The 21,306-nt window shown below is 48.3% G+C and overlaps 1 protein-coding gene across 3 annotated transcripts; it reads right to left on the reverse strand.

Moving 5' to 3' along the window:
* Positions 1–211: 211 nt before the first annotated feature.
* Positions 212–20,471, reverse strand: CUEDC2 (CUE domain containing 2). 3 transcript variants are annotated; one of them, XM_019499459.2, is made up of 10 exons: positions 18,209–18,929; positions 17,320–17,523; positions 8,585–8,676; positions 7,661–7,804; positions 7,004–7,065; positions 4,928–5,061; positions 3,433–3,603; positions 3,063–3,124; positions 1,075–1,135; positions 212–718 (listed from the first exon to the last, which is right to left on the reverse strand). In XM_019499459.2, the coding sequence occupies exons 2-10, from the start codon at positions 17,452–17,454 to the stop codon at positions 572–574; spliced, it is 1,008 nt and encodes a 335-aa protein (XP_019355004.1). In that variant the 5' UTR covers positions 17,455–17,523; positions 18,209–18,929; the 3' UTR covers positions 212–571. The 3 variants fall into 3 exon arrangements, with proteins under 3 accessions (XP_019355004.1, XP_006272405.1, XP_014460605.1); XM_006272343.4 differs by lacking the exons at positions 17,320–17,523; positions 18,209–18,929 and adding an exon at positions 20,361–20,471; XM_014605119.3 differs by lacking the exon at positions 17,320–17,523.
* Between the last annotated feature and the right edge of the window lie 835 nt (positions 20,472–21,306).

Here is a 21,306-nt window from a genome sequence, read left to right on the forward strand (position 1 = left end):
TTTGGGATGCCTCAGGTAAGGTAGTTGTGCTTGCAGAGAAATATGGTGCTGGTCAATTCTCTAGCATACACCCTTGCATTCAAATGCAAACTGCCAAACAGCTGGGTCCTCAGGTAAGGTTGGGGTCTGAGGCCAGAATCAGTGGTGACTGAATCCCTGTTCCAGGGAAAACCCGTACATCTCCCCACAAGGCACATGTGCTCCAACCAAATTTCACATAAACTCACATCATCTTTATTAACAGCGACACTCAGTACAATCAGTGCACACAGGTTTAAAAAGCTTGTCATGACAGCACAAGCCCACGTTAGGTTTTAAAACCCCCATGCATGAAGGAGCAGGGGGTGCCTAGGACTCAGCTGGTTCTGCAAGCCTGGCCCCTGGTGTGGGGGATGGTGTTGCTCAGGCCCCTCCAGGGCAGCAGGTGCTAACTTGGGGAGGTGAAAGCAGCATCCTGGCTCCCAGGGATTAGTTCCAGTTAGGGCAGGAGGGGACCATCTGCACTCCACTAACTGCTGCAGGTCCAGCGCTCCATTCAAGGCAGAGGATGATAATGTGGAGGGAACATCCATCAGTGGAATTTATACTTCCTGGCTGGTTTGAGGCTGATGTAAGTTCTCTTCATCTCCTCACTCTCTGGCTTCTTCATGTCCTTGTATCGCTCGCCCTTTGTGCTCACTACCTGGTTATCTATGTAGCGGATTAGCTTCTTGGGAGCCTGGAAACAAAGCTGACACTAAGTGAAAAGGCTCTCCTAGTTGCGGGAGGCAGCCCAGGTGATTGAGTGACTGGCAAGAGCTGGAAATGCTGCCCCCTGCAACACTCCTTAAGTCCAAGACTAGCTGCCTGGAGATCTGAGTCTTGGGTAAAGAATGGATGTGTACCCTTAACCCAGTATTACTTGGGGGTGGTTGAGATGGATAGATCCTGCTCTCCTGGCCACACCTGCCTAGGCCCTGTGAACAGGCTAGCTCCCTGGCCTGTTGTCTGCCTGCTGCTGACCTGCAGTGGGGTCACACTGGAGCCAGAGAAGCTCCCTGGTTTATGATCAGCTGTGCCTATTGGGGCTCTCACCTCCTTTGGTGGTACTGGCCGGTGTGTTTTCTGATCCTCTGCACTGTCCACCATCATGTATCTGAAACACAAATGGGTTGGTGAATGCAACACTTACTCCTTTCCACCCCTCTCCCCTCCAATGTGCTGCTGATTCCTCCTGCCCCTTGCTGGTCACAGTGGGACTGCACTCTGCTTCTGACCCTGAAATGTGTTCCTGTGGGGCATGTCTCCACAACCTCACAAGTGTGCTAAGGAGCAGTATACTGAAATGGGGAATGCCTACTCCATACTACACCCTGGAAGGGCATGATGTCACTCGTTTAGAGTGGCACTAGGCATGTATTGAAAACTCTTGGTCTCCAGCATGTTTATTGGCATATGCCCAGCACCATGTTAAGGACAGCTACACCACAGGGTTTTATAGCATGGTGAGTGGCAGAGAGGGTGTGTTGTGCTGTGTGCTCCATTCTACTGCTCCTTCGTATGGCCAAGAGGCAGCGTGCATGTACCTTTGGAGTTCCTGGTGCAGGACTTATCACCTGCATAGGAGTGGGAGTGAGAAAGCAGTACCTTGCTGGAGGTAGGCTCTGCATGCATGATATAGCTTCTCTCACTACTGAAAGTAGCTTGGCTACTCAGTTTGGCCCAGGGAATCCCAGAACTACCAGACTATGAGACGCAGCAGCCCAGGTTTGCTTTGTCATGGCAGGTGGGGTTGCTCCTTCTCAGGCCGGATGGACAGGTGAGTCTGCTAGCACCTCCCACAGGCTTGCCTGTTAGCACCATGGTGCAGAAGGAAAAAAAGGCAAGACTACACCCAGGGGGTTCCTGCAGTCAGTGCTGATGTGGCTGCTGCTCCTTGCACAGGAGGGTGCTCCTTCAATCCTTACTGCACTGTGAGCCCTGACTTATTGAGGGTTGCGTTTGTAGCGTGACCATGTGAAAACAACACTGCACCATGCCTGACTAAGGTGCACAGGGGGCTGCTCACTGGACTGAGGAGTTACTCCTGTGGGCACTCTGGAGCCAAAAATATAATGGAAACAGTGCAGCCAGCCTTGTCTGTTTGCCCACTAGCCAGATACTTGCTCCTGCATGTTTTAAAGGTACAGCGGTCTGCTCTCCAGAACTGTACTTGAACAGTGTGTAAAATACAGGGCATTGCCAAAGTGTCATTAAAATGCAGTTATCAAATGTGACTAACAGCCAGTGCCTCTTCTGTTACTCATGAAGTCTGTTCCCTCAACTCCAGACTAAATTGGTGTGGGATGATCAGGAGCGAGGGTGTTACCCCCTCAGAGACTGCTCTTCTCTAGGATGCAGTGCTAGATTCTGTTTTGCCTCATTAGCCTTTAGCAAAATCATCAATAACTGAACCCCAGCTGTCAGATCTCTGTAACTAGTGATGTGGCAGGATGAACAAGGCCGGGTGGGCAGATGAGGACTGCAGCTTTGATGTGTGTAGCTGGACAACATGCAGGAAAGTGAATCCAGATGAGCTTCTGAAGTGGATTAATTAAGCCCTAGTATAGTCACTTATTCAAAAGTATGCCACAATAAGCAGAAGGAGGCTGCTTTAGTTATGAACACTATAATCCACAGGGGTAGTAGGTGGGGGAGCAGAACATTAATGCAGTTTAAACAAAAGTATGTTATTGTTAAACTTATACTTAATTCAGAATCTGGTACCCGAGCCTTCCTTTGGAGACAGCCTACATAACAGTTCCCTTTAGCCTTCACTGAGCTGGCTCTCTGGAAATGTAAATAGGAGAACCTGGCACAGAGTTTGGATGGAGCCTTTTCTGATCATACATGCAGTTCAGCATTAGCCATGGGCCAGACATGCTAGAATCTTCCAGCTACTAGTGACCCATTCTGCAGGGCATCACATGGCTCTGACTGATTATTCTGGCCTGGTGCTCTTGGACATTTTCCTCCCTGCCCCCCCCATACTTCACAGCCATCAGAACAAGAACCAGAGGGGCCCCTCACTGCTAGGTACTTACTTCTGTAAGATCAACTGTTTTAGTTCCTCTTGCTTAGGTGCTCTGCGGGGCCTCACCATCTCCTGGGAATAGAGAAGAAAGCTGATTGAGCTGCAATGACCACAGTTGATCAAGCCTTCCTGCTGGCTTGGCCACAGCATGGGTGGAGAGAGACAAGGGAAGGTGGATACTGATCACTGCACTTCCCTGTTGCCAGCTTGGTGAGCTGAAGTCTCAGGTGGGGGAGGGGAGGCAAGCTTACAAGTAGGCTGGGTTCCTACTATCCAAAAAGATCTATTGGCTTGGGAGGTACAGAACCACATCAGTGTGAACTGGACTGCAGGGATGTCCTACTGCTTCCTGCTCCTTGAACTGACCCAGGGCACGGTACCTTCAGGGTAGCATCCACTGGGCTGATTTCCACCTTCTCCTCTATGATGAGCTGTACTGCCTCTTCAAGGTTTCCCAGCGCCATGGCCAACGCTGTCTGAGCCTGGCTCACAGTGCAGGCTGGGAACATCTCCAGGAGCAGCTCCACGCCATCCTTCAGGTCACCTCCTCCCTGGTCAGGGCAAGACACAGGCTGATTCTAGAAGGTGGTGAGTGGCCTGGGCCTTTCCCATGTTGTATTGGAGGCCAGGGAAATAGGGTTTTCAGACAGAGATTACGCTTCAGCTGCAGCAGATCCAAGTCTACTCCAAGGGGGAAGCCTCACCTACCCCAACAGTAGGAATCCAGTTATAGGATCCTCTTGCTGTAGTGGCTGCCCCCACACACTCTGGACTTCTCCAAGAGCTGCCTCCCTACTTGCTTGTTTTCCTCCATGTGCTTCAAATAGTCCTCCAAAGTAGGGCTCCTGGCTGTTGAGTCACTTCCCTACTATACTGCTGCACAAGTGTTCACCCAGAGGGCCAGATTTGGGATGCTGGCTCATTTCTCTGGGGGACTAACAGCAGGCACTGCCTTCCTGTGGGGTCAAAGCATGCTGTACTTAGCACTGATGTACAGGCTAAGCACAGTACAGTGTGCTACCACTGCACTGGAACGGCTCAGGGGCAACACGGGCAATTTCCAAAGGCAGCTGGTAATCCATGACTGATTCGTAGGACTATCATTGGTATTCTACCCTCAGATACATGGAGTAGGGCAAGGGGTGCAGTGAAGTGTTTTGCAGTTACAGCCAGAACACAACTATTTGGATAAATCAGTGAAACTATGCAGTTAGCTTCCCATTCAACTGCATAGCCCAGAACAGTCTTGGAAGGATGAGATTCAGGGTCTTAGCAAGCAACCCTGCCTAAAGTCAGCACTCTCCCCACAAAGGACCCTGAAGTGCCCAATAAATGTTACTAAGCAATGTTGCACACTTACGTCATCAAGAATTGCTTCCTAGCACCAAAACACACTCAACTCTAGGAGTGTGGTAGCTGTTTGAAGGCTTGGAACAAAGCGGAGAATACAACATCCAACTAAAACTGCAATGGGTGAGTAGGACAATGTAGCAAGAGGAGTTGTAGTTTGGCTAGGACTAATCCTATGGTGTTCTTACAAACAGTCCTGCAAGATCCTGAATGACAAGCCGTCAAGTTTTCTGATGCATCCCATGCTAAAGACAGCCCAGCATCCTTTAGCCTTGGTCTCAGGTCAGGGCTGATTCAGAGGGAGGACAGCCAGCTGGGAATTCCCACACCCCTGCTTGTGGTGGGTTCCCTACCCACCTACTGTCAAGACCCAGCTTGCATGATCTGACAAAGCCACGTCTCAAGCTAAGGTTGAGACACAGATGATGCCCAGGGTCACCTCTGTCCTGGTGGCATGCAGCTCTGCTCCATCTGTGTTTAGCGCTCTGGCATTACAAGAGGCAATTTCCAGGCAGGTACCAGTACCTCAGCTATGGCTTCTTCTGCTGGCGTACGCAGTATTTCCTTCTCAGGCGCACCTGCTCCCTGCTTGCTGCTCCAGTTCAGCTCTTCGGTGGGTGCTTTGTTCATGCTTTCCACAGGCCTTTGGCAAAACTTTTCTTAAAGACACAATGCACATGTATTGATAAGCTGCCCCATACAAGTTAAAGCTACATGTCTCTTGCCACTAGATCGATAAGGTTGTTATTTTGCCTTTTCCTAAAACAAACTCCCTCTCAACTGATGCACTGGAAGCCCACCACATTCCTGCCACTATATATGGGCACAGGTGCTGTAGCTTTGTTCCCATATCTACACAGAAGCATCCACACCAGAAGACAGGCGGATGATCCAGGCTGACCTGGACAGGCTCAGCAAGTGGGCGGATGAGAATCTGATGGTGTTCAACGCCGATAAATGCAAGGTTCTCCACCTTGGGAAAAAAAACCCGCAGCATCCTTATAGGCTCGGCAGTGCTATGTTGGTTAGCACTATGGAAGAAAGAGACTTGGGGGTCATCATTGACCACAAGATGAACATAAGCCTGCAATGCAATGCTGCGGCTAGTAAAGCGACCAAAACGCTGGCTTGCATCCATAGATGCTTCTCAAGCAAATCCCGGGACGTCATTCTCCCCCTGTACTCGGCTTTAGTGAGGCCGCAGCTGGACTACTGCGTCCAGTTTTGGGCTCCACAATTCAAAAAGGATGTGGAGAAGCTTGAGAGAGTCCAGAGAAGAGCCACGCGCATGATCAGAGGTCAGGGAAGCAGACCCTACGATGACAGGCTGAGAGCCCTGGGGCTCTTTAGCCTGGAAAAGCGCAGGCTCAGGGGTGATCTGATGGCCACCTACAAGTTTATCAGGGGTGACCACCAGTATCTAGGGGAACGTTTGTTCACCAGCGCGCCCCAAGGGATGACGAGGACAAATGGTCACAAACTACTACAAGATCGTTTCAGGCTGGACATAAGGAAGAATTTCTTTACTGTCCGAGCCCCCAAGGTCTGGAACAGCCTGCCACCGGAGGTTGTTCAAGCGCCTTCATTGAACACCTTCAAGATGAAACTGGATGCTTATCTTGCTGGGATCCTATGACCCCAGCTGACGTCCTGCCCTTTGGGCGGGGGGCTGGACTCGATGATCTTCCAAGGTCCCTTCCAGCCCTAATGTCTATGAAATCTATGAAATCTTGCTGCAAGAGGCTTGGGTACCTTGCCCTAACCTTTTCCAGACTTAGTGGAAAAATACCTGACCAGACTTCACCATGAATTCCTCCACCTACCACCCATGAGTCTTAATCAAGTTACCAGTCCATGTTCTCACACCTATCTTGCTTATGTTTTTGGATCTCAGAATATACAGGTAAAGTTCCAGGATGCTACTTGACCCAACATGCATCATAGCCAATTGCTCTGACCCGGTCAGCAATGTACCCTGGTATGGTAAACTGACCTCTGGTTAAATCACAGAGGACTGGTGGGATCAGAGCTGCAGGCTCTTTTCCCACAGCTTAGACAGACTCCCTGTGCATGACATTAGGGAAAGGCATTTATACTCTCTACCTGAATTTATCTATCTGTGAAATGCGGATGATGTTTTACCCGATACAGCTACCCAGTGTGTGTTACAGGAAGGCAGACACCTAGCATGTCCAAACCCATTTCCAAAATACACAGCAGATGACCTTGATATCACATTCCTGTTCATGGAATTTCCTCCCACTTCGTTGAATTTGCTTTATATACACAGCTGAGATCCCCAGCTACCTCAGGGATTTGTCCAACAGCATTATGCTATCCAAAAGGCTCCGATTCAGCCACAAATGACAGCATTCCAAGCTACTAAACCCTCCCACACACTTATGTCAAGGGCCTGACTTAATTCTATAGAAAAAGTCAATTAATTCAGACTCCCATGGGAAAATCTACTCTAAATGCTGCTGCCTATGTGGTAAGATTATTCATTGTCTTGTGACACCTTCCCATCCCCCAAAACACTTGAAGCTAAAAACCATGTCCCTACAGCACTTTTTGTGCTCAAGTACCCAGCACATAACTTACCTTGGTTGTGAGCTTTACTGAGCCTTTCAGAGAGAGAAAACATCATTTCACAAACATCTCCACTGCAAAAGACAGGAGGAGTGTAATTAGCACAGGAAATGCACTAGCTTATCCTTCTTATTTAAGTAACTCGTGATCATCTCTCCGCTTCATATCCTTCTATAGTTTGTGTGCGATTCTCCACCCCACATGAAGAGTTTCTGGGAATAACAAAGCTGACATCTGTCTTCAGAGCTCCCAATGACCCAATGTGCTAGCTACCCAATCCTTGCAAAGCAAATAATCTGTGAGCATAGTTGATCCTCCCTCAGGTCAGGAGGTAGGGGAGAGGAAGAAGGGAAATTGGACTACCTGATCTCTTTAAGATCCTTCCAGCTCTATAATTCATGAGCCACCAATCTAGAATGATGGATCCTGCACAGCTAGTGCACGAGGTAGACTAGTGTTATTGGAAGTGCAGAGAAATAAACTGGGACTGCATGCAAACTGTTTATTTCTATTGATGACCCAATATCCTGTAAAGGCCTGACTGCATGGTGTGGTACCTTAAACCAAAGAACTGAGTTGCTTGCACACATCTGGCTGCAACACTGGGGCCCTTGGTACTGAGGCCCAGAACCCAAGGTAGGTACTGCCTGGGTGAGGACTGTCACTCACCTGTTGATTTCTGCAAAGCCAGGGATATATGCTTCCATCATTTCCACAAAGGTATCCATATCAAAGTTCTCTTCAGAGGACTCTGGTAAACCCAGCTCTTCTAAGACACTAGTGATGTAGGAGAAGACAACTTCATCCATCCCACTGGAAACATAGAGACCACAAGCTAAGGGAGCTGGATTAACAGACCCATGTAGCCAGTATCAGATCTCACACCTTAAGCCAGATTGGTTGTGGCCAGTACTTGAATAGGAGACTTTCTGGGATAATCCAGGTGGCTACAAAATATTCCCCCACCACCCCCCATTTAATACATGGCTTCTTTCTTTCCCAGTCAGCACTGAATTAATACCACAATATACTGCAGAGACAGGAGATTATCCTGTCAATTTTGCATCTCGGCTCAGACAGTAACTCCAAAATCCTGAGCACTTGTGACAATGTTAGCTTCTATTTCTGGGCACAGCAACTCAGTCCATCAACCTGAAAATTTATCTCCGATTTCTACATGAAACAGTATTCTTTTCCCCTTTCTGTCCTAATTTCATGTACTGCTAAACACCCAACCGCTGGTGTCCCTGCATACAGGTGGCTACATCTATATTTCATGTGTTGGTAAAATTCTCTTGATAGAGAACATGTATAGATTTTCTGCTGTTTGAGAGCACTCAGAGATGCCGTAAGGATGAAAGGAGCAAAATGGTATGTTGTTGAATAAAGAGGTTAATAACCCCTAATCCATAGTTTTATTAGAATGGTCATATTAAATAAAGGATGGTGTGAGGGCTATAGCAGAACTTGGACAAATTACCATCACCCCTGAATACAATACAACAGAATATAATGCAGGAAGGCTAGACTATTGGATGGAGAGAGTTCCAGGGGCAGATAAGAGTCTAGACTCCATAGATGTGCTGTACTTACCCAAGATCAGCATTAGGGATATAGGACTGGATAAAGCACGTCAAGGTATCTCGAATTATTCTTTCCCGCTCCATTGCTCTTAATCCAGATGTCTTTAAAGAGAAGCAAGAAAAGGAAACAAAAAGCACCATGACTGCAAAGACAAGAACAAGATAAAGTATTCCCCTGCACAATGCAGGCACATATGTACAAGCAGGCAAAGCATTTTAAACTCTGCCACTCCAGTATAAAGCTGCAGGTAACTGTAGTCTAAGCTTCCTGCCACAAATCTGCAACATGAGAAGCCACAAGAAACACCTGCTCAGTACAGCATCCTGGTCTGTACTACAGCTCCTCTGTGCTGTCTTGGTCAGTGGTGCCAATTGCTTTCCCACCTCCCTTCCATAGTGGCACCAAGCGCACTCTTGGGGTCAGCAGCACAGCTGGAAAGCCTGATGTGTGGAGCTGCAGGATTTCTGAAGCTGATCAGAGTGTGGAACTCAGCACTCTTTGAGGAGGAAGGCTTCGGGTGGTGGGTTTGCTCGGTCACAGAGGGAGAGGGTGGGTCTTCCAGCCAACAGCACTTGCAGTAAAGCCTGGGCTCATTAATGGGTGGGAGCTGGAGTAATGCCTTGCCATGAAAGGGCCACTTCTAATGGCTTTCACAGGGAAATACCAGACAGGGCACAGACAGCAAGTCTGCCAGCCAAAATACCAAAGGTCCCCAGGTCAGGCAAGACATTGCTGGTGGAATCCTGCCCAAGTGGGAGCCCATTGTTGTGCTCTGTGAATGAGGCCTTCTGCAGATAAATGTGGCCACAACAGGGGGCCTTTGATAACTGGAACTGAACAGGGGAGTTCTAAGAATCACAGACCTCCCATGCAGGCAATGGCAGTGCCTGCCCACACTGTTAGAGCCATTTGAACCCAGTGCAGAGAAGCTATTCCACCAGTCTGTCTTCATCCCACCTGCCCCCTGCTGCTTGAGGTACAAACCAATTTGGACAGCATGGCAGGCAGCCTCTTAATACAAGAACCAAGTTCTCCTTAACAAAGAACTGAAACTGGTATTGTATGACAAAGCTGACCATGACTACTCCAAACCTACACACTTGATTGCACTCCAGTGACAGTCCTCCAATGATGCAGCTTTCAAGCCCTAAATTAGGCAACTGACCATAGGACAGCAACCCCATGAGGTGCTGAGCGTAGACTTGGATGGGCATAGGGGATACTTTCTTAAAGATGGGTCTTTGGGAGAGATGATGTTAGAGTCAGCCTATTGCACTCTGTACAGATTTTGAAGATCCTCCCCATGGAGAATAACATATCCAGCTGGCTCCTAACTTCCCTTTCCAGTTATAAATGGCACTTCTGAGGCCTTCTGAGGCAGAGAACAGCTGGGCTCCCATGCATTCTGCAACAGCCCCCTGGAATTCAGGTCCAGACACAGAAGCCCCTGTCCCAGACAGCAGCACCCTTGACAGCTGTGTTACCTACCACACCTGTGCTCAGAGCACAGAGGAGCATCAACCACAGAGAAGCATCAACCACCTGCCAATGTGGAGGGAAACTGGGAAAGAAACCTGTAACCACCTGGTGGTCTTTGCTGGAGTATCCCATCAATGTGCACTGTTGACCTCCCAAAGACAGCAGGAGGAGATGGAAGCATCCTGAGACAGCTTAGGCTTTTTCTCAAGTCACTACATGCATCTGTTCCTCCTACTCCAACAGGTTCATGAACCATGTACCCCCAATCTCAGTTCTCCACCTCCAGCCCATTCAGTCTCTATAGGAAGCCTTTGGGAAAGTCAGTGAAAGAACATAGGCTGGAGAGCCAGTACTACCTAGGTGACATGTAGGTCTCCATGTCCTTACTAATAGAAGGGGTGTTATCTCCACACCCAGCTGCCCAGCTGAGACCAGTGCCTGAGTGAAGAGCAGCAGGCAGAAGCTGAGTTCAAGACAAGAGCTGGGGAGGAAGGGGGAAGTTTCTCTTCCATAATACCACCACCCGTGAGGAACATCTGTGGTGGGTATTGTGTGGTCCTGAGCACTGGGGCCCACTTAAACTGTGTGTTGTGCTTTGGGCCCCCCTAACACAAGCTGGCAACACATGCATACATACATCTGTTTGGGAAAGGTGAGACAAGTGCACCAAGTCCTCCTGGATTCGGTTCTGGCTAAGGCAAATCACATCTCTGTCACATCTAACCTCAAGGGCTGCAGTTCTCTGTACCAACTGCAGGTTTGTCACGGTATAAAGTGCTGGTACTCTTCTGCTCAGCAGCACAAATGGAACTGTTTAACATCTTCATCAGTGACTTGGACGAGGGGGTGGAAAGCATGCTGTCCAAGTTTGCTGATGACACTAAGATGTGGGGCGATGTGGACACACTTGAAGGGAGAGAGAGGCTGCAACTAGATTTAGACAGACTACAAAAGTGGGCAGATGAGAATAGGATGGGGTTCAATGTAGACAAATGCAGGGTGCTGCACCTTGGGAGAAGGAATCCACAGCATACATACAGGCTGGGGAGTTCCCTTCTTGAAAGCAAAGAGTCGGAAAGGGATCTCGGAGTCATTACTGACTCCAAGATGAACATGAGCTGCCAATGCCAGACCACAGCCAGCAAGGCCAGCCATACCTTGTCATGCATCCAAAGGTGCATCTCAAGTTGGTCCAGAGAAGTGATATTCCCCCTCTATGCAACATTGGTCAGGCTGCAGTTGGAGTACTGCGTCCAGTACTGGGTGCCGCACTTCAAAAGGGATGTGGCCAGCCTGGAGAAGGTTCAGAGAAGGGCCACCCGCTTGGTGAGAAGGCAGCAGGACAGGCCCTACAAGGAGAGACTGAAGGACCTGAACCTGTTCAGTCTCAGCAAGAGAAGGCTGAGGGGAGACCTGGTAGCTGCCTACAAGCTCATCAGGGGAGATCAACAGCAAATAGACAGAGCCCTTTTCTCCCCAGCACCACCTGGGGTGACAAGGAACAATGGTAATAAGCTGATGGAGAAAAGGTTTAGGCTAGAGATCAGAAGGCAATATTTTACAGTTAGGGTGGCCAAAATCTGGAACCAGCTTCCCAGGGAAGTGGTTCTCGCCTCTACCTTGGGCAAATTGAAGAGGAGGTTGGATGATCACCTGTCTGGGGTCTTGCGAATCCAGCATTCATTCCTGCCTGTGGCAGGGGGTCAGGCTAGATGATCTGTTCAGGTCCCTCCTGACTCTAGCTACTGTGAAACTATGAGCCAAAGAACAATTCACTTCTCTCTGCAAGGGCTTCCCAATGAACCAAGTCTTGGAAATGCATTTCTGGCTTTCAAAGCTTTGCACAGAATTGGTCTTAACTTCCCAAGGGATCCTTTCTCAGTGTCATTATAACTACCCATGCTAGCTCCCTTCCAGTGAAGCAGCCAGGGAAGCTCAAAACCAGGGAAAACAGGGTCTTGACCCCAGTAACTGGACCCACACTATGTGACAAGAACCACTAGGGCTCTCCAAGAGCTCAGAGTTAGATGCCATTAACACCTGATCTCCCCATCTCTTCTGCAGTTTTATCCTCATGCCAGCACTCCTGCTCAACTATGTTTAACCATGTGCAAAACCCAGATCTCCTTAACCCTGCCTTTTGCCCACTGTGAAGGAACAGGGTCATTCACTTCCATTGTTCTCCTGGGGGGGGGGGGGGGGGAAAGGGGAGTGAGGTTTGCTCAAATGCTCCCAGTGATGGGCACAAGAATTTAAACTGAAAATATTAAATTAATGTATCTGCATAAACTGCAGTGGGAAGATGTCATCAGCAAGCCAAATGGATCATTGCTCCCCTCCTTCCTTGCTTATACTAAGTCTCAGACCTAAAACTTGCATACGAAAAAAGAGATCCCCAGCGCAAAGGCCTAGCCATGAGCCATCTCCAATTGTCCATTTGTTTCACTACTTTCTTGTTTTGGCTTAGGAGGACTCTTTGCAGGCATTTATCTTGCTTTTGGAAATTCATACCTTTCAAGTGTGGAAGCAGATTATAAAAATAGTGCTGTATCAAAACCCCTCTGTTGCCTCACATGTGTGCATTTAATGAGTCATGTTTAACTAGCTGATTGATGAAAAAATAAGCTTACTATTGTCAGTGCTGCAGCATCTTCAAAAAGAGGGACTTTTGTTTTCTCTGCCCTGAGCATCCTCAACACGCTCACTCACTTGATTCTGAGTTCAGAATCTTATTGTTGGCAAGGTGGTGATAAGCAATGAATTTCCAAGTCTAGCTGAACCTGCAAGTGTGAGGCACTAGCAAAATTCCCTGAGCTTGCATGTCTAAGAAACAATTTTCTGTAACAGAAACATTGGTTGGAAAATAAATACATAGTCCCTGAGATGTTATTTCTACAGGCATTACCATCAGGAAGAATGCTTAACTCCCCTCCTAACTCAGGGCCATCATGATATCCTTGGAACCAATTGTAGGAAAGATTTTGTTCATTTCAATGAGGCTGACTGATATGGTTATGAGAGATAACTGTATACTAACCAATAACATTTCTTGACAACCCAATTTACTGAACAATAGAGCACAATCCACTACGTCAAAGCCACTATGGTGAGGTCCATAAATTAGCAGCTAGTAATTTATTCTGATCAATAGAACCAGCAAAATTGCTCGTCTCTTTAATCAAAGGCTCTTGCAGGGAAACATCAAACTGCGAGGAGAGGAATATTGGGAAATATAAATCAGCAGCAGAAGTACTGTAGCCAGGCCCAATTACCAACCATTCACCTACAATCTATCTCCTTCTGACAATTGTGGAGAAGAGTGCTGGCTTGTAATGACCTCAGATTTCATCTCCCCGAATTACCCAGATTATTGTCTAAACAAAGGGGAATTTCCCATATTTAATAAAACAGATGAGACAAAAGAAGAAATATTAAAGAACCAGCTTTAGTCCTTGTATACAAAGTATCTGTTTTCCTTCTCAATGCCTATTTTAGTTGTTTAGCAAGCTTTATTTTTAAATAACTGGCACTTCCAAACCGAAGGTTTAACCCCCCCCCCAAAACCAAACCACCATCTTTAACTGGCCTCTGAAGAACGGAAACCCTTTTATGAAAAATACATGCATACTGTTTCATATTACGGTGAGGCCTAGAGTCTAAATAACCTATGGATTTCTTACGAAGTCATCCACGGAGGAAAATGGGCAGCGGGAATAGCAAAAAGCCAGCCTCTTTCTTGCAGACTAATATGCAGACAGGGAAGAAACTAGTAACTTTCACAGCTTGACAAGTTGCAGGCTCCTCCTATCCTTTGACACTGGCATGTGAGAGTACCCTGCTCCCATGGGATACAGAAAGCATCCTGGGATGTTTGAACCAGGTGCACTCTCCTTTCTGCTGCTTGAGCCAGCCCTCACTGTAACCAGTGGACTACGTTCTGAAGGAAAAAACACATTTTTCATTCTCCTCCTAGCAGAGGAGCACCCTCTTTTGCTACACTGATGTATTCAAAGGTCTTCCTTCTTGGGATATCAAGTTATCAAGCGCAGCTAACCCTACAATGCACTGACTGTGGTAGCAGCATTGTGCCAGGACAAGGTCTAGATTTATTCCCTGCCCAGGGACATCTGACTGACAAAGGCACTCAATTTTTTTCCAAGCCCTAAGCAGCAAGATCATGATTCATTACTTAGTCTGCCCCGGGAGTGTCTACATGTGCTATAAATGCAAGTGAATAAACTCCAGCACAGCTTGCGCAGGAGTTTATAGCTCCCAGGCACCATGTCTTCATGCGTGACTAGGACCACAGCAAGTTGAGCTGGGTTGGAGTAGCACTGGCTGACAGGGAACTGGGGGGTGAGCCTGCTAGCCAGGGATGTCTTCGACCCAGCTCAACATGCTGCAGAGGGGCTGGCTACAGCATGAAGGTGCTTCAGTGTGGGGACAGTTGGCAGGCAGCACCCTTCTGCCCCAGTTAGCCCTGTCAGTGTCTACATGTGTTGTGGCATGCTAAATAATACTGCCACAGGACAGTATTTATGTTTACAAAGTACTAACCTACAGTGGCATTCATTAATTTACTGTGGCCTAATAGGGCTGCATATGTAGACGCTGAGATTACTGCAGAACTAGTTAGGCAACCGCACAGTAAAAATCTCATGTGCGCGCCCCCTGAGAGGCAACCCCTTCAAAGGCAGATGTTTCATCCCTGGGCCCAACAAGACAAGCAGCTCCATCACTCAATTTCCTTGCTTGAGTTTGAGAACCATTATTTTTGTACGCATGAGAGACTAATCCAGTCAAAGGCACAGCTTCACAGAATGTGAGCTATCTGTAATCTTTTTACTACAAGTGTTCTGGAGATGGATATGACAGGATACTATTGCCCCTCAAATAAGCACCAGGCAATGTTGGTGGTCTTGCAACAGCTCAGAATCTGTTACTGGGGCTATGATGATGTTACAAGGTAAGGTACAGTGTCTAGCATTTGTTTACACTGGCACCCATTCCCAGCTTTTTTTAAGCCATGCAAAAATAACTCCAAATTCTCAAGCTCAACCCCTTACTCAACTCCCAGCCTTGGTGACTTTTTTTCAGATCTCCATCTCCCCTACCAACTGCCATACAACAACTTCCTTGCTGGCTGATCCATCACCTCCACTCAGGGGCTAGAACAGGAGTGGGCAAAATATGGCCCACAGGCTGCATCCAACCTGCCAGGGGATTTTGTCTTCCCTGTGGCATAGGGGGCAGCCCAGGTGTGGTGCATGCAGCCATCCCCTCGACACAGTGGGGCTGGGGCACCGTGGTGGTCAGACTCCTTTCCTGGCAGCCCTAGTGGTGATGGCTCCTTCTGGCTGCTGCCACTGCCGCACCCAGCCCTGCTGTCCATGCACCCTGCCCCATCTGCCCCACATCTACCACTGAAGAGCTGGGATCACAGGGTGGTGACAGCATGGGGCCTGGAATAGAGCTGTGATCTGCTCCCTGCACATCCCTGAGATGGGCACTGGTTCCATGGGCAAGGGCATGTGGGGACTGGATTGCAGCTCTGCCCCAGGCCCTGGCCCTGTGCTGTCACCACCCCAAGATCCTGGTCCCAGCTCTACCTGTCCATTCCACTCCTAGCTGCCACTTCCTGCCCACCCATGGCCCAAACCCATCTGCCTGGCTGTGTGCTTGCCTTGCCCGTGTGGCTCCTAGCTGGTCTCTATGGAGACCCTAGGATCATGGGTTGGTGATAGCACGGGGCCAGGACCCAGGGTAGAACTACAATCTGCTTCCTGCACACCCCTGCTTGAGGAACAGGTGCCTGTTGCAGACATGCAGGCAGCAGACCTTGGCTCTGCCTGGGCCTGCACGATCACCACTCTGCGATCCCAGCCCTGGCCCCATCCCTCTCCCAGATGCTGCTCCCTGCCCATAGCTTCCCAGACCAACATGGAGCAGAGTAGCTTAGGGAGTTTTGGTGAGCTGGTGGGACGGGTCTGTGGAAAATGCATCCTGACTTTCAGATTTCATTTGCAATTATTCTCCCGAAAGAGAGAGCTGAATACAAATCCTAGGCAGAAGTGTTTTTAACACTGATCCTTTCAAGAATCAGACTAAAGCTAGTGAATGTTCTGCATTATCAAAAGCTTCAGAAGCCCATACCTCAGGACAGCAGAAAATTTTACATACGGTGACTTAAAGAGTTAAATTTCTTCTGCTTGTACCTCTACACGAGAAACTGGGGGACTTTGAAATCAAGTTTTCTTCTTCATGTACTGTTTTGTGTGGAGGTGATTTATAATACAGTCAACAATCTAAAAGTTGAAGCAGGCAAACTGTTCTCCGCAAAGTGCAAGCATAACTGAACAGAAAGGGTACACTCATCCTTTTAAACTCACAGCCACAATTGTAGCATGCATTATGCCATCTCTTCGGTAGTGCCAGTTCATTGATTCAACTCTTCATAATGCAATCCCTCAGCAGTTTTCATCATTGTCAAATAGGCTTGAATACTCTTCCTAGCTTTCAGCACAAAAAGGATAAGAAATGCCATTGCCATTGTTCTGTCCCATTCAGTTCTCTTAGGAGAAATGGTGGTGTCACTCACCGGTTTTGCTTTGTCTCTTCTAACAACCTTATAATTTTTCACCATTGTCAGAATGGAAGGCTCAGACTACTGGAAGCCTTTGTCATTTTTCTGAGAGTCTTAAAAACATTTGGTTTTATTATGCAAGTGCCAACATCGCACTCTGGGCAGCTTGCCCTCTGGTATCTTGGCAAGACGGGTGCCACACTAGAAGGACTGCTTATTCAGTTCTCACAAAACTTACCTGGCCAGAATTATTTCCTTTTCTTCGGCAGAGGGAAAAGTGGTGTCAGTTTAAAAGAAGTGAAGCAGCTACTCAAAAGTTACTATTTTTGCTCCCAAATAGGGCTTTTGATCATATAATTGAGTGGGTTATGCCATTCTATATCTGATAAACTGGCATGGTCTGTGCTATTAACACCAGTTAAATGCAGCATCAAAATGAACAAGAGGGTTTTTCCTCTCCTAAATGAACTGCATATTGGGTCTTTGCAGCACAGCTTCAGCAGGAATGCCCTTGTCAAGAGGAGCATGGTCATCATTGTACTAACAGAAATAGTGACTTTCAAATCTGAACATTTGTTTACTGTTTCATAACCTGTTAGGGTGGCATGCTCAGGAGTCTGTATCATTGGACTCCAAGAACTTCACTTGTACTGAGGATGATAATGTTCCTTCCTTCACTCACCCATTTTTTTATACTGGTGAAGAAATCTGTGCCACAGCTATACAATTTTAAGTGAGAGATGCAAGATGTAATTTTAACTTTATGTTTTAAATATCTTGACTCTGGAAACAGGTTGAAAATTATGTGGCTTTTCATCTATTGTCTCTGAAGCAGACAAATTGAATTCTGTGCTGGTTCATAGCATGGATTTCTTTCAGAGAAGACCTAAAAATAAAACAGATGTTTTGTCTGTTCCGCCTGAGCATTAAAAGATCCCGCAGCACTTTTCATAAAGGCAAGTATTACAGTGATGCCTATACCCTTGGTCAGTGCTTTGTTGAAATCAAAGCAGGGGAAAGACAAAAACTGTTTTTGATAAACCACATGTAAAATTGTTCAAAGAAAGTGCAAGACAAATGTTAACATGATTAAGAACAAGTGCTTCTAAGCTTTTTAGGAGATCACACACTAGGTTGACAATGGGCTGGTTTCTCTCAAATTGAAAGTTGAGACCCATATTTCAGATATTAGAAATTAATCTTAAATGGCTAAGCTCACTAGATGACAACATCTTCTGGCAGCAGGCTGGAATGGCCCAGTGTGGGTCAAAGGCAGGTTGGCACTGGAACCTGGCTGCCAACATTGCCATTGATCTCCCCTGCTCTGGCACAGTGAGACATAAGTGAAGTTCCCTGCCACTCAGCCATGGTATGTGAGAAACCCCCTAGCTCTGCAGGTCAGGTCCAATTGTTCCATGAGCCAGATTTGGCCTACACACCGTAAGTTACTGACTCCTGGCTAAGGCAATGGAGGAGAAATGGCTCCTCATGGCTTCTGGACACCCAAAAGGGAACAATGATCATTCCTACTGGATAGTGGATAGGATTTCTGGGACATGGAGAGCTCTCACCTCTGCATGAAGAAGGCAGCCTCTGAGGGAAAGCGCTAGTAGGTCCGGGTGTAAATAGGCCAGCACTGATGTTAGATGACTGCTGCTGACCTTCCAGCTTATCTCTGGAATGCAATAATCAAGGCTTCTGTTGCTCACTCCCTCACAGGGCACTGTTTTCCCTATTCTAATTCAATTTAGCCAACCTTGAAGTTAGCTGAACTCTGTAGCACCTTTGTCACAACTCCTGTAAGGAAGAAACCCTGCCCCTTGTGAAGGGGGCCTGGAGAAACTGACCAGAGGTATTTTTAAAGACCAAAACCAAAGAAACAAGATAGACTCCATATAGCAAGATTCACACATTTAGGTCTGTATATCCTGTCTAGCAGAACTACATTTTCTTTCATGTTTCTCACTGGCCTTTGTGTGTTTGTATTCAAGAGAGGACACTTTTCAATAACTTAACTGTCTCCAGATTGCTTCTTCTAATTAACACTACACAAGCTACTGTGTCAATGACCAGAATTTTCCCTCACCTTCCACACTGAACAGCATGCAGGTAGCAAGATACTGGATGGCTGCACTGCACTGATGTTGTGCTCCTTACACAGGCAAGACGTAAATTTACTTGAGAGGAAGTTGCCTGAAAAAGGACTATGGGATCACAGCTAGGGTTTGCAAGGCATTCAGTATCTGTAGTACTCAGCAGACCATTCTAGGATTGCTTTCAAAGTACATCAAGAAATAGGGAGCCCTTATTCAGGGGCACAAGGCAGAACAGGATGTAGATGGTGGCGAACTAGGGAGCGCTACAGAATCTGTCTGAACATGCTAGCTTTCAAGAATCCTGAATTATTACCAAGTGCTTTTTTCTTCTCCAATGCAAAGGACACTATGCTATATTATCCTTCAGATTAAGAGTCAGGAGTGTAAAATAGGAAGCTAATACGTTTGTGTGCTTGGTCGGCCTACAACGCTGTCGCTCCCCAGCAACAGTGCATCAATTCTAAACTTCCTGACAAAAACGGAGCATGTATTTAATACAGCAAAATCCTAATGCAGACAAGCAAAATGATTTGTGGTCTCTACTCAGAGTGTAAAATAGGACTTACGTGCTTTATTAACCAGCAAGTTACAAGAAAACACATTCTGAACTCTGCCATCACCGCTTCTTTCTGTTTTTAGCAAGAGGCAAAGACACACAATGGCAGGAAGTACCACGTTCTGCAAGAGGAGATTATGGGCTCTTGTAAACGTAAAACCGAGTTCTCATGGTTCCCCTGCACAGCCCTGAAAACTGGTATCACCCCTCTGCCTCAGCTTCCCTTTCTGTCGCACAGAGATGAAAACACTCAGCTACTCGCCCAGGTGAAGTTGTGAGAATTCATTTATATTTCTATACCTCCAGGGAAGGAATCTGACCGGATCCACACACTAAAGAGCTACTCAGCACAGCTCACAAAGACACTCTCATGGACCCAGAGGGACAGCTTTCCATCTCCAGCTCTCTCTGTGCAAAAATACAGTTTATTTCCTACCTATGGGGACTTTTTACCATCTACACTTTTCCCAGAACCTGACAAAGGGACTTTGATCCCAAAAGCTTGCAGAAAAGGATAATTTTCTTGTGATTTCCCAATTGGTCTAATAAAAGGTATCAATTTGGCATCAAGAACTCTAGTTTTTTGTATGTCTTTATACTTATAAGCACTTTAAACACGTGTGATGCACGTGTGCCAAACAATGCCTCAGCTTGCCGCCCATCCTGGAGCACCTTCTTGCTTAACTGTAATGGCGATTTCAAAGGCAGCGTGAATAAAGAGCCAGCATTTCTATGGATCCAGATGTGGCACACAGAAACAAACCACGGCAAGGGGAAAGCAACCGCTGCACCTCGAGACAAAGCCTTACGACACCATCCCCGCCAAAACAGCGGCAACAACCACTAGACCTGTGGCCCCAGCCGCAGGAAGACAGGGCTCAAGCCACCGTCTGCGCGAGGGGCCGTGTCGGGCCCACGCCGGGGAGCGCCCCTCTCACCACCCGGGACGCTGCAGGGCGGCGATGCCCTGCTCCGTGGTGTGAGCGCTGCACCATTTCCGCGTGAGAAGAGTCCTTGTATCGCCCGCGCTGCCCCGGTGCGCCCGGCCCGGGGGGAGGGGGGGGAGGTCACCTGCTGGGCGGCCGCGGCCTGCGCTGCTCCCCGGACGCGTCCCGCGCCTCGCGGTTGAAAGCGTCACGTGACCCCTCAGTACCACCGAGTGGGGCGCGACGTGCCAGAGCAACCTTTCGCCCCGCTTCCTGGCCCCCGCGCCGCCATTTTTACTGAGGGCACTTGCCCTTCTCTCCCGGGATCTCAGCGGGTGTCCAGGTCCTGCCACGTGGTCACTCCACCCAGGCTGGGCCCCTGCCCCTGCCGGCCGGGAGGGACCACGCAGGGGTCTTGGAGCTGCCCTGGCGGAGGTGATGGAGGTGCCCGGGGGGATCCCCGGCTGTCCAGACAAGCTCATGTCAACGGTGTGAGGCCCTGGCCCGTGGGCTTCCCCGAGCCTAGGGTCATCAAGGTCCCAGCGCTGTCCTGCTGACGAGGCAGGCCGGGGTGGAGGAGAGCAGCCTGGGCAGGTGTGCGGGTAGGGCGGCCATTCGTCTGGTTATATAGAGGACAGTCCATGGTCCTCTGTCCTCTACTGATATGAAACTGTGTGCCTTTATGTCCTCTATTTTTCACTGCCATTGCCGCAGCCGACTGCAGCCATCGCCGCTGCCTGCGGGAGCTCTCCATGCTCCCCGGCCTCAGGAGGCACACGACGTTCATGGTGGTGTCCTCTATTCTTGAGGTACCTTGATGGCCAGCCTACATGCGGGCTTAGCCACAGTCTCGCCTTCCCCCACTGACGACGAGTTCACAGCCACTGTCTGGCCTTGCTTTGTCTTTGGGAGAGCTGGAAAGCCCAGTCAAGGGGCCTCGGCCTCAGCTCTCCCCCAACGAAGGTCTTTATCATTCCTGTCCACATTCAGGGCCACTGTGGCTCCTGGAAAAGTCTGCCTCATGGTGCTGCTGATGGGCAGAAGTGCCCCTTTGCCCCCTGCACCCTGATACGGGCTCTCCCCAGTCCTTG

This window comes from Alligator mississippiensis, chromosome 6 (genome assembly GCF_030867095.1).
Source record: "Alligator mississippiensis isolate rAllMis1 chromosome 6, rAllMis1, whole genome shotgun sequence".
In the NCBI taxonomy this organism is placed as follows: Eukaryota; Metazoa; Chordata; order Crocodylia; family Alligatoridae; genus Alligator; species Alligator mississippiensis.